Source organism: Suncus etruscus, chromosome 8, assembly GCF_024139225.1.
Source record: "Suncus etruscus isolate mSunEtr1 chromosome 8, mSunEtr1.pri.cur, whole genome shotgun sequence".
Lineage (NCBI taxonomy): Eukaryota > Metazoa > Chordata > Mammalia > Eulipotyphla > Soricidae > Suncus > Suncus etruscus.
This window is the reverse complement of record NC_064855.1, coordinates 123,474,827-123,487,717: the sequence shown is the minus strand read 5'-3', so window position 1 is coordinate 123,487,717 and position 12,891 is coordinate 123,474,827. Positions and strand designations below refer to the sequence as shown.

General features: G+C 61.8%; 1 protein-coding gene across 1 annotated transcript; it reads left to right on the top strand.

Annotated features, from left to right (window-relative positions):
• Positions 1–306: 306 nt before the first annotated feature.
• Positions 307–11,868, top strand: IRS2 (insulin receptor substrate 2). Its single transcript, XM_049778093.1, has 2 exons — positions 307–4,111; positions 11,760–11,868. Exons 1-2 carry the CDS (start codon positions 307–309, stop codon positions 11,762–11,764), a joined length of 3,810 nt encoding a protein of 1,269 aa, XP_049634050.1. The 3' UTR covers positions 11,765–11,868.
• The last annotated feature ends 1,023 nt before the right edge of the window (positions 11,869–12,891 follow it).

Genomic DNA, 12,891 nt, shown 5'->3' with positions numbered 1-12,891 from the left:
TCGACTCTCCATCGGCCTCTTTTTCCGAGACAGCCGCCGGGTCCCCCAAGGCACCGCCCGAGCGCCCGAGAGGCCGCCGCCCGACCCGCCAGGGTGCCCCCCAGAGCCGCCCCGCGTTCGGAGAGCTCCGAGGCGCACGGAGAGAGGACGATCTGCGCTCCCCGGCCCTCCCGACACCCCCGAGGCCCCAGAGGACCGCCCGCTCCAGCCTCGCCGGAGAGAGAGTTTTTTGGGGCGCGGGGCCCGGGGAGCCGCCGCGCCCCCGGGGCGCCTCCCCTCCCGGTTCCCGCAGCTCGGGAGGCGGCGATGGCGAGCCCGCCGCGGCACGGAGCGCCGGGGCTCCCGGGCAGCCCGAGCCACAACCACAACCACAACCACAACAACAACAACAACAACAACAGCGGCGTGCGCAAGTGCGGGTACCTGCGCAAGCAGAAGCACGGCCACAAGCGCTTCTTCGTGCTGCGGGGACCCGGCGCGGCCGTTGGAGACGAGCAGCAGCAGCCTCCGCAGCCCCAGCAGCAGCAGCCGCAGCAGCCCCCCAGGCTCGAGTACTACGAGAGCGAGAAGAAGTGGCGCAGCAAGGCGGGCGCGCCCAAGCGGGTCATCGCCCTCGACTGCTGCCTGAACATCAACAAGCGCGCCGACGCCAAGCACAAATACCTCATCGCCCTGTACACGCGCGACGAGTACTTCGCCGTGGCGGCCGACAGCGAGCAGGAGCAGGACGGCTGGTACCGGGCCCTCACCGAGCTGGTGAGCGAGGGCCGCGCTGCCCAGGCCGCCGCCGCCGCCGCCGCCGCCAACGACGCGCCCCGGGCCGCCCTGGCCGCGTCCTGCAGCGCGTCCCTGCCCGGCGCCTTGGGCAGCTCGTCCGCCGCGGCCTCCGCGGGCGCCGAGGACGCCTACGGGCCCGGGGGCGCGCCCGGCGCGGCGGCCGCCTACCGCGAGGTGTGGCAGGTGAACCTGAAGCCCAAGGGCCTCGGCCAGACCAAGAACCTCACCGGCGTGTACCGCCTGTGCCTGTCGGCGCGCACCGTGGGCTTCGTGAAGCTCAACTGCGAGCAGCCGTCCGTCACGCTGCAGCTGATGAACATCCGCCGCTGCGGACACTCGGACAGCTTCTTCTTCATCGAGGTGGGCCGCTCGGCCGTCACGGGCCCCGGCGAGCTGTGGATGCAGGCGGACGACTCGGTGGTGGCCCAGCACATCCACGAGACCATCCTGGAGGCCATGAAGGCGCTCAAGGAGCTCTTCGAGTTCCGCCCGCGCAGCAAGAGCCAGTCCTCGGCCACGCACCCCATCAGCGTGCCCGGGGCGCGCCGCCACCACCACCACCACCTGGTCCAGCTGCCCCCGAGCCAGACGGGCCTGGTGCGCCGCTCGCGCACCGACAGCCTGGCGGCCACGCCGCCGGCCGCCAAGTGCGCGTCGTGCCGGGCGCGCACGGCCAGCGAGGGCGAAAGCGGGGCGGCGGCGGGGACCCCGGCGGGGACCCCCGCGGGCCGGCCCGTGTCGGTGGCCGGGAGTCCCCTGAGCCCCGGCCCGGCGCGCGCGCCCCTGAGCCGCTCGCACACGCTGGGAGGAGGTGGCCGCGCCGCCGCCAAGGGGGCCCTGCTGCCCGCAGGTGGCGCGCTCCAGCACAGCCGCTCCATGTCCATGCCCGTGGCGCACTCGCCCCCCGCGGCCACCAGCCCCGGCGCGGGCAGCCTGCCGTCCGGCGGCGGCGGCGGCGGCGGCCACGGCTCGGCCTCGGCGCACCCCGCGGCGCCGCGCCCCTCCAGCGGCAGCGCCTCGGCGTCGGGCTCCCCCAGCGACCCGGGCTTCATGTCCCTGGACGAGTCCGGGTCCAGCCCCGGGGACCCGCGCTCCTTCTGCGGCCACCGGAGCAACACGCCCGACGGCATGGCCGAGACCCCGCCGGCCCGGGATGGCCCCGGAGGCGCCGGCGGGGAGCTCTACGGCGGCTACATGGCCATGGACCGGCCCCCCAGCCACTGCGGCCGCCCCTACCGTCGCGTGTCCGGCGACGCGCCGGACCTGGAGCGGGGCCTGCGCCACAGGACCTACTCGCTGACCACCCCCGCGCGCCAGCGCCCCGCGCCGCAGCCCGCCTCGGGCTCGCTGGACGAGTACACGCTCATGCGCGCCACCTTCGCGGGCAGCCACGGCCGCCCGTGTCCGTCCTGCCCCGTGGCGTCCTCGCCCAAGGTGGCCTACCACCCCTACCCGGACGACCACGGCGACGTCGAGATCGCCTCGCAGCGCAGCTCGAGCGGCCACCTGGGCCCTGACGACGGCTACGTGCCCATGACGCCCGGAGCCGTGCTGCGGGGCCCCGCGACGGCCCGGAGCGGCCGGCGAGGCGATGAGTACATGCCCATGAGCCCGACCAGCGTGTCCGCCCCGCAACAGATCCTGAAGCCGCGCGGGGCCACCGTGGGCCCGCTGGGGCCTGCGTCCAACGCCTCCACGCCGTCCAGCTTGGCGGCCGTGCTCAGGGGCTTCCCTGGCAAGGCGGGTTCGCCCGTGGGCAGCTCCCCCGAGGACAGCGGCTACATGCGCATGTGGAGTGGCCCCAAGGTGCCGGCGGAGGCCCCCGACGCCCGGCTTCTGTCCAGCGATTACCTCAACATGTCCCCCAGCGACGCCGGCCCTGCGGGCACGCCGCCGGACTTCTTCTCAGTGTCCGGGTATGGCCACATGCACGGCCACGGCCACGCCGACGGCTGCCCCAGCTCCCTGCCGCGCGCCTACAAGGACCACGACCACTATGTCCTCATGAGCTCGCCCGTGGGCCGCATCCTAGAGGAGGAGAGGCCCGAGCCTGTCCCCGCGCCTTCCCCCGTGGCCGCGCGCCCCGAGGGCCTGGCCGTGCCGCGCAGCCGCGCCGTGCGCCCCACACGCCTGTCCCTGGACAGCCTCCAGACCCTCCCCTGCATGCACGAGTCCCCGCTGCCCCCCGAGCCCCAGAGCCCCGGCGAGTACATCAACATCGACTTCGGCGAGGCCGGGGCGCGCCTGCTGGGCTCGGCCACCTCGTCGTCCTCGCTGCTGTCCGCTGGCAGTCCAGCTTCGTCGCTGGGCTCCGGCACACCTGGAACCAGCAGCGACAGCCGCCAGCGCTCCCCGCTGTCCGACTACATGAACCTGGACTTCAGCTCCCCCAGGCCGGGCCCCGCGGGCACCGCGCTCCCTCTAGGCTCCCTGGACGGGCCGCTGTCCACGCACCCGGCCGCCCCGTCCGTGGCAGCAAGGGCAGCGGTGCCTCCAGTGCCTCGACCGCCCTCCCACGGGGAGCTGTACCACCAGCCAGGAGCCGCGCCCACCGCTGCCCAGGGTCGCGGCGCTGCCACCTTGGGCTCGGCCTCGGCCACCGACAGCGACTACACCGAGATGGCCTTCGGCGTGGCCGCCACGTCCCCGCAGCCCATCGCCGCGCCGCCCAAGCCCGAGGGCCCGCGCCTGGGCAGCCCCACGTCGGGCGTGAAGCGTCTGAGCCTCATGGAGCAGGTGTCGGGGCTCGAGGCCTTCCTGCAGGTCAGCCAGCCTGCGGACCCACACCGAGGCGCCAAGGTCATCCGCGCGGACCCACAGGGTGGCCGTCGGCGCCACAGCTCCGAGACTTTCTCGTCCACCACCACTGTGACCCCCGTGTCCCCATCCTTCGCGCACACGCCCAAGCGCCACAACTCGGCCTCGGTGGAGAACGTGTCTCTCCGGAAGAGCAGCGAAGGGGCGCTGGGCGGGAGCAGCGGTGCCCTCGGGGTGGCCCACGACGCCCCCGCGTCGCCCCGGCACCAGCAGCCGTCGCTGGCGCCGGCCGCGAGGCCCTGGACAGCGAGCCCCGTGGGGGGCCTGGTGGGCGGCCCCATGCGCAGGGAGACCTCAGCCGGCTTTCAGAACGGCCTCAACTACATCGCCATCGACGTGCGCGACCAGCTGCCCCCGGACAAGGGCGCCTGGGGCCGGACCCGCAGCCTGGGGGGCCTCATCGGAGCCGTAGGCGGCGGCGGCGGGAGCGTGTGTGGGGGCCCGGGCCCTGCGCCCAACACCTACGCCAGCATCGACTTCCTGTCCCATCATCTGAAGGAGGCGGCCGTGGTGAAAGGTGAGGGCCCAGGCGGTGACACTGGGTGGCTGGGCCCCCCGGGCTGGGTCTGGGTCGGGGTGGTGCTTGGCGGGCTTGGTGCTTGGCGGGGCGTCTTCTTCCTTCTCGCGCCTCCCGACTCTGTCCAGCCCCTCAGACTCTCGGTCTTCTGGCCGAGGGGGCCAGTGTCCTGGGATGAAGAAACCCACCTCACCTGTTTCTCAGGTGTCCCCAAAGCTGCCAGTTTGCAGATGTGAGGCTCAGAGGAATAAGGAAAGAGAGGCCTTGACCCCAATCTAGTAGTCCCCGTCGTAGTCCCAGGGCAGCAAGAACCTGGTGGGACATTTTGCCTCTCAGACCCTGGGTGGGCACAGAGCAACATCAGGGTCCTGAGGCATCCGTGGTATGTTTAAGTGTGCGACTGTGTGAGAGTGGGTGTGTGATTATGCGTGTGACTGAGTGTGTGTGTATGAGTGTGTGAAAGTGGTGTGTGACTGTGTGATTGTGTGTGTGTGTGTGTATGAGTGTGTGAAAGTGGTGTGTGACTGTGTGATTGTGTGTGTGTGTATGAGTGTGTGAAAGTGGTGTGTGACTGTGTGATTGTGTGTGTGTGTGTGTGTGTGGCCTGTGAGGGGATCACCTGTGAATGCCTCCCTGCCCCAGTGACACCGTTCTCTCTGTGAGACCCTCCCGTGGACCCCACCCAGACAGACACGGTTCCAAATTTCCCTGGGCCAAGATGCCTGTCAGAGATCTGTGCTCTCTGAAAGGCTGGGAGGGGGGAGGGGCGTAGAGCGGATGTTTCTGGAACAGCTTGGTCTGTTGGATATTCTTCTCCGCCTCTGCAGTGCCGAAAGGAGCAGCTGGCCACCCTGACCGTGTGCCGCTTTAGGGTGGGGTGTGTTTTCAGGGCGTTTCTGTTTTGCCCCTGCAGATGTGAATCTGGGGTTCCAGGTGGGCCAGGAGCTGGGATCTTGGGTGCATCTGGGTAGGATCCTGGGTACGTCTGGAGCTGGGGTCCTGGGTGTGTCTGGGCAGGTTCCTGGATGCATCTGGAGCTGGCCCTAGGGCGCAGGCCTGCAGGGTGGAGAGGATGGAAGGAGATGGATGGAGAGGATGAAGGATGGAAGCTGGCCTGAGGGTCCAGCTCAGCCAGGCCCTGCCTGCCAGGGGCTGTCGGGTCCAGAGCACAGCCGGTGTGCGCCAGCCCTGCAGTGAGCAGAGCGATTTCCTCTCTTAATTAAAAGCGAGAATCAGAGATGGAAACGCCTCACCCTGGGGGGCTCTGTGCGTCATGTGGCCTTATCTGATTAGATCCTTGGGAAGTTACCGGAATGGGGGACCCCACTCGAGGGTCCCTTAGCTTGGAGTTTAGAGGCTTTCAGTTTGCAGAGAGTGGCTGTGGGGTTACTGTGTCTTGCCTGAGACACGGGTGAGGAGGTGGGAGGTGGCCTCCCCGCTGCTGTAGGGCAGGAAGGGGGCTTTTGCTGGGTCTTGCATCGGCTCAAAAACCAGCCTGGTCTTCCTATGCGCATTTCTGCCCAGGTGTATATCTGTGGGGGGATGGGGAACTCAAGCCTCCCAGACCCCAGCTCAACTGGCCAGTCAGCCCCTTTCCCAGAGGCCCTTGCGACCGAGTGCCCGAGATCAGTAGTAATTTGTTGGCATTAGGGGCGTGGGCAGAGGAGAGTGAGTGGGTTAGGGGTCCCTCTGCCCCCAAAGTCTGCATGGCTGGAGAGGAAACCCCCCCCTTTTATGAGGCAGTGGGCATAGAAAGCCGGTAGGCAAGGCCAGCCTTGCCCACCCCTAGCCCGGCACCAGGACTGTCAACTCCTGCCCCTAGCCGGCTTGTGCTCCAAGGCAGTACTAGTCACTGAGGCCCAGGATGCGAGGAGAGAACACGCAGACTTGGAATGATCACGTGTGCTCTCGAAGAACTGTTTCTGCCCTGGGTTTGGGCACGATTGAATGGCCGACGGAGGTCCTCTTGCAAAGCCGCAAGCGCTCAGAGGTTGAGAGAGAAAGAGAGACAAAGCGAGTTCCCTCCAAGGGGCCGGGTCCTCACACCCGCTTTCCTGTGCTTGTCTCCACAGCCTTGTGTGTATCTTGCCACTGACACAGGCAGGGACAAAGGCTGGAGGTTGTCACACACAGGTGGGTGGCGGAGCTGAGAAGCAGGGACACACCCTGGTGGACACTCCTTGTCATCGGTGACCGTCCTTTTTTCTGCATCACCCAGGACAAGTTGGGGGGGGGCAGAGGGAGTTTGCAGGATGGGGTCTCTCTGTGCATGAGGAAAACGCAGCCCTTGCCAGCGCCATGCTGAGGGTGATGGGATGGCCTAGCACTGCCAGCTCGTGCTCCAGCTGCTTGAGGAAGGAACTTGACTGGCCCAGAATGTCTTGGAGTTGCTCCTTGGTGGGATTTTTTTAATTCTAAAATTGGCTTCTATGCATGGCCAGGGCTGATTAGATAAGCCTGAAACAAGTGCCTGGAAAGTGCTGGATAAAAGGCTCTTTCTTCCCCTCCTTCTGTCAGGGCCGTGGCATCCGTGTCTGTCCGTGTTTGCAGAGGGCGGTCGATGGGCCCGGGTGTGGAGATGTGTTGCCCACCGGGTCGCAAACATAGGTGCGGATATTTCTTAGTGTGGCAGGGATGCTGCTGGACAGACCACTGGCATCATTTCCCGGCCCCGAGCTTTCCGGCCTGGTGACTGGCTCTTGTCTTAATGAGATAATAAGGGGCCTGCTTGCACTGGCTCCCGGGCATAGGGCAGGGTGTTCCGGAAGTGTGGGTGTCTGGTAACACACATGCACACAGGCACACACACAATGCATGCACGGTACACATACTACACATCCAGCTTTCTGAATGAATATCACGTGTGTCTGTCTCGTTTTTTCCTGGCAGAGAGACAGAGAGACAGAGAGAGACAGAGAGACAGAGAGAGACAGAGAGAGAGACAGAGACAGAGAGAGAGACAGAGAGAGAGACAGAGAGAGACAGAGACAGAGACAGAGACAGAGAGAGACAGAGAGAGACAGAGACAGAGAGAGAGAGAGACAGAGAGAGACAGAGAGAGACAGAGACAGAGAGAGACAGAGAGAGAGACAGAGAGAGACAGAGAGAGAGAGAGAGAGAGAGAGAGAGAGAGAGAGAGAGAGAGTTTTTTAACAGTAGTTCTTGGGAGCAACTGAGGGTGCTGTTGAGTTGACTCTTGACCCTGACCCTGGCAGGGAAGGTGAGTTTCTGGCTGCTGATCCGAATGACATTGTTGGATGGTGGGAGAAGGGGGAGTCCCGAGTCCCTCTCCTCACTTGCTGTGCCTCACAGACGGCTCCTCAAGCCCTTCCTGGTGCGGGGTCCCCAGGGGGCACGGGCAGGGCACCAGCCCTCCCACCTGGCAGGGCACTCAGTGCCATGTTCTAGGATCAGGGGCTGCAGGAAGGCCTGCGGGGGTTACTACAGGCCGTGAGCGGCAGAGCTGTGCTCTCAGCATCATCTGTGAACTCTAGACACCCCCGTGTGTAAGTAAGGCCACTGTTCCCTCAGAGCCTTGTGCAGGATGTGAGGAGCTGTTGTGACCACCAGGCTAGAGCTGCTGCAGCCTCCCAGGAGACTTTGGCAGGCAGCTGAGACTGGCTCGGACCCCAGGCACTTCGGACCCTGGCCTGGGAGACGCAGTGCTGGGTTCAAATCCCACAGCCCACACTGCAGCAGAGGCACCCTCAATGGTCTGGGGGTTCCACTGAGCCTGGCCCCTCTCTGGGTGCACCCGGGGCTCCCCCTGGGCATGATGAAGGACCCCGGGCGGGTTCGTGGGCTGTGCTGACATAAAGGCCTTTCTGTTTGGGGGCCCCCAGCGCCCTTTCTGGAAGCCGAGTTCCCAGAGCTGGGAGCCGTTATCAGATCTGGACCGCAGAGAGACGCTTTTTTGTCCTGTTTGGGTGTGGGGGGTGGGGGAGCCCCGAATGCAATGTTTGTGGGGTCACCTGGGACACGAGGGGAAATGGGATCTGAATGTCAGGGCTGCACTGGGCTGGACCCTACCCACCTTGTTTCCAGGTTGGGGCGTCGATAAGCTCTCTCTCTCTCTCTCTCTCTCTCTCTCTCTCTCTCTCTCTCTCTCTCTCTCTCGGGTGTGAGCAGCTGTTCCCAGGGGACGTGGTCTTGGGCCACTTGGGACCCTGTCCCCAGACTCTGCCACCCGTTACAGTGGCCTGGGGCGGGGTGGACCCAGGCCAGAGGCAGATGGTTTCTGAGCGGAACCAGGGAGGCCCCGACGGGGAAGCTGCCGAGTGTTGGGTTTCTCCAGAGGCCTGAGGAGTCCGTCGCATTGTCTGTGCAGGGACTGGGGCACCAAGCGGGGAGAGTTACAGTCTGGGCCATGTTGCGAGGACAGACAGGAAATGCCACCTTTGCCCCTGATCTGGGTTCATGGCCTGTAGGTGCAGAGGGGATAGGAGAGAGACAGGTAGAGAGGTAGAGAGAGAGGAAGAGAGAAGAGAGGAAAGAGGCAGAGAGGGAGAAACAGAAAGACAGAGAGAAACAAAGAGAGAGAGAGAGATGAGAGAGAGGAGGGAAGGAGAGAGGAGAGATAGAAAGTAGGGTACCTTGTGTGTGTGAAAGAGAGAGAAGCAGAGAGAGAGGAAGAGAGACACACAGGGAGAGAGAGCTTTGCACAATAGGGTCCCTTGTTTGGCAGAGTCGCTGGAGACTGGACCGGTCCCATTATCATCACCCGCCATGGGTGACACAGCTGTCCTGTGTCACTGGGTCCGTGGCAAGGTGAGGCGGCTCCCGAGAGCTCGGGGGAGCGACCACCTTGGATGTGCCGGACGTCCTGACCTGGAAGCGTGTCAGCTTTTCTGTCAGTGAGTTTTGGGGGTCCTGTTTCTGAGGGTCATCTCTGCTCTTCCTGCTGTACCCGCAGACGACCCCGTGGCCTGGTAGGCCCCGAGATCACATGGCTCCTTTCTGTGAGAGACTCTATGCTCCCCTGGCTAAGCTCAGACACCCTCAGCCCACGAACTGACCTGAGAGAAGCCCTGTGCGGCGGCCTCTGGATTTAGCACTGGGGCCCTGTGCAGGCAGAGCTATGTGAGGGGACCTAGCACCCTAAGACCCACGTCTCTGGCGTGTGGCTTTAGCCTCGCCTGAACGGATTGTCTTTCTCGGTGCATCGGAAACTTCGCTTGTCTTTGCCCCCCGGTTCTGAGCAGACTTGGAAGTGCCAGGCCTGGGGAGCTGAGAGTGAGGTGGAATTGGGGGGAGCAGGTGCCCATGTTCTCACGGGTGTTAAGGTCACGGAAGCGTCTTCTCTTTGTGGAGCTGGAGAATTGATTGGTCCCAATCCTGGGCTGTGGAGAGTGGCCAGAGTGACCCCCAGGCCCTGATGCTGGAAAATCGGCGGGAGCACTTGGGCCCTGGGCTGGGTTGCAAGAATCACTGACTGACCCTGCCTGAGGAAGGGGCTTGCCTGGGAAATGCAGGCACGAGGCAGGTTTGGCGTGGGGTCCTGGTGGGTGGGAGCCAATAAAAGGCCCCTGACCACTGCCCGCGCCTGTTCCCGGCTGCCCTCCCCAGCAGCCTGGTGAGCACTGTCTTTGTCCTTGGTGAGCACTGTCCCCGTCCTTGCTGCGTTCCCAGGAAGGGCCAGTGACCGTTTTTCTCAGAATCCCCATCTGTTATCAGGCCCCACCTGGCCTTTTCTTTTTTCTAATATATTCTGAGTGTTTTGCTTTCAGTAAGTAAGGAGATACAGAATTAGCATGTCTACTTTTCTAGGAATTTCTCAGGCACTGAGCATTTGTTTTTGCTTCAATTCTGTGACCACTGGGACCATGGGGGGCTCCTGGCTGCGGTGGTGTTGCTGGGTGTGGGGATATCACTGGAGGGCAGGTCAGTGTTGCAGGACCAAACTCCCTAGCCCCAGAGAGCTGCGCTGTGGCCTGTGGTCCATTCTGATCCTCGTCCATGTGCCCGTAGAGGCCCCATCTGCTCTGCACCAGCGTGAGCTCAGGACCTTAGAAACTGGCCCTGAGCCCGCTTGGGCTTTCCCTGGGCTTGGCATAGGTTCTCCATGGATTATGTATGGAGAGTACATGGACAGTAAAGGGCTCTACATGGAGTACATGGGCTCTACACAGACTGTACACGGACTACATGGAGAGTACCTAGGCTCTACACAAATGTACATGGACTCTACACACATTGTAATGGGCTCTACTTTGAATACGTGGGATCTAGATGGACTACACAGACAGTACATGAAGAGCACATGGAATCTACATGGACTCTACACTGACTCTACATGGACTATAATGGATTCTGCATGGAGAGTACAAGGGTATACGCAGGCTGTACATGGACACCACATGGACTGTACATGATTGTGAAGAGCATATGGGATCTACATAGAGTATGTGAACTCTACACAGACTGTACGTGGAGAACACATGGGTTCTACACAGATGTACATGGCTTCTACATGGACTGTAATGTGCTCTACATGGATAACATGGGCTCTGCAGGGACTGTCCATGGAAATACAGGCTCTGCATGAACTATGTTTGGACTCTACATGAATTCTATATAAACTCTATATGGACTTCTCATGGACTCTACATGGGCATTACATAGACTGGATTAAAAGTGATTTTTTTTTAACATGGGACTCTACATAGGCTTTCATATCGATTGTGTGATACTACATGGACTATAAACGAACTCAGACTTCATGAACTGTCCAGGACTGCACAGGGTCACTACAACTCCACACAGGACTGTACGTGCATGACTGTACATGGACTCCATGTAAACAGAACATGACTATATTCCATGCATGAACAGTAGATGACTACATAAGAGCCCATGGAGAGTGCAGGGAAAGTCCCATGTAGGATTCCCTGTACAGCTGGTCTTTGCAGGCCTCGATGGGCTCTCCACTGAGTCTCCGTAGACTCTCCATAGACTCTATAGATCTCCGTGACTCTCCATCGACTCTCCATGAGTCTTGCGGATTCTCCATTTAGTCAACACTCCATAAACTCCATGACTCTCCTGGACTCTGGATTTTCTGACTTTCCATAGCCTCTCCTTGAACCTGTTCATGGGACTTGTGTGTCTTTTCTTCCCTGGTGCCTGAGTCCCAGAGCTGGATTTCCTGGCTCCTGGTGTCTGCGGGTGGCCTGGGGTTCGTGGTCGCCCTATGTCATTTCAGTCAGACCAGCCGTGTTTGTTTCTCTGCTCTGCCCTAGGCACCTGCTCTGAGAAAGGCCTGCCTGTGGAGATGTGTCGGGGAGTCCTGTGGTCTTGGGATGCCTGGATGGCCACAGCTTATTTCCAGGGCAGTGGGAGAGGCAGCACTAGAGCCTTTGTCTTGGCAGGGACAGCCCTGTTCCTCCACCCGGTAGACGTATGCAGCCTCGGATAGGTGACACAGATGGGCTTTGTGTCCCTCCATAGTCACTTGTCACCAGTGAGCCCCTCCAGCCAGATTGCCCCGAGATCTACAGCCTACATTGTGGTTTGGGGAATGCGAGATCCCCCAGCTCACTTTTTCCTCTGAGAAGGTCACACTCAGTGTGGTCCCCCCAAACTTGCTCTGGTGGATGGGAGGGGACCCCATTTCTCTTCCTGCTCTGACTCCGCTCCCCTTCTCTTGCAGAGTAACCATGGTTGGCTGGACCCTGGGCCACACCCCAGAGAGAATCTTCACAGGACGTCCGGCCACCACACTGCTCACTTTCTCCCAGGGTCCCCTGGACGCCCACAGGTGTCGTCCCGTCGGCTTTTCTTTTCAAACTGCAAGATCCTGGGATGTGCATCTCTCTTGGTAGAGTGGATATTCTCACTTGGGGCCGGGGTGCTCCTGGCTCCCCACTTTTCTACTGGCGAAGCCCAGCGGGGCCATCCACGGACAAGGAGGTCAGCCAGCCCGGGAGTGTCCTCTGAAGATCCCCACAATCCTACCTCAGTGCACCCAGAGAGCCATGTGGCCAGGGTGCTGTAGGGCCCTGGGCTGGCCCTGGGCTGGAGCTCTGTGGGCTGTGAGCCCAGCTCCTACCTGGCCCCCATCTTGGCCTATGGACACCGCCTGGCACTGGCCTGATACCTGGTGAAGGACTTGCGCTTTGAGCTTGGACTCTGCAGAAGGATACACAGATGCTATGAATTCTCTCTAAACTGGGTCACTCCAGACTCGAGACCATCCACTATCCGGGCCTGGGGGGCCGGGTGGAGGGCTGAATCTCTGCTGTGACCTTAAACAGACGTGTTGATGAATTTGCTCCCTAGACACGCATGTAGGTACTTCGGGTTGCAAAAGACTTTTTAATTCCCGTGACTAGCTGGGCGTCTTTGCCCTCCTTACCCCTGAGCTTGCGTTTATTTCTTGAACCAAAAATTCGAAGCAGCGGTCCCTGTCGACTCAGCAGCACGGCCGCAGCACGGCCACTGACTTTGCGGAATGGGCTGAGAGTGGACACGTCAGCCTCTGTCAGCGATGGGCTCCCCGCATAGAAGACGGGGTTCCCCTAGCAGCTTCTACAAAGCTCAGCTGGACAGCAGGGACGGGAGTGCACTTCTTCCCTAGCCGGGCCATCTGCTGCCCGTGGTTGTGCCCCTCAACCCTTCAGGAATCCATCCGAAGATGTGATTGGTGGTTGGGTTTGAAGGAAGGGGGATAAAAACATATAAATATATAGATCTATATAATTATAGAATAATGCATTAACACAGGTGAGGCTTTTGGTTGTTTTTTTTTCTGTTTGTTTGTTTGTTTACTTGTTTGTTTAAGA

Coding starts and splice junctions, on each gene's coding strand:
- IRS2 (XM_049778093.1), top strand. CDS start 307: ATGGCGAGCCCGCCGCGGCACGGAGCGCCGGGGCTCCCGGGCAGCCCG.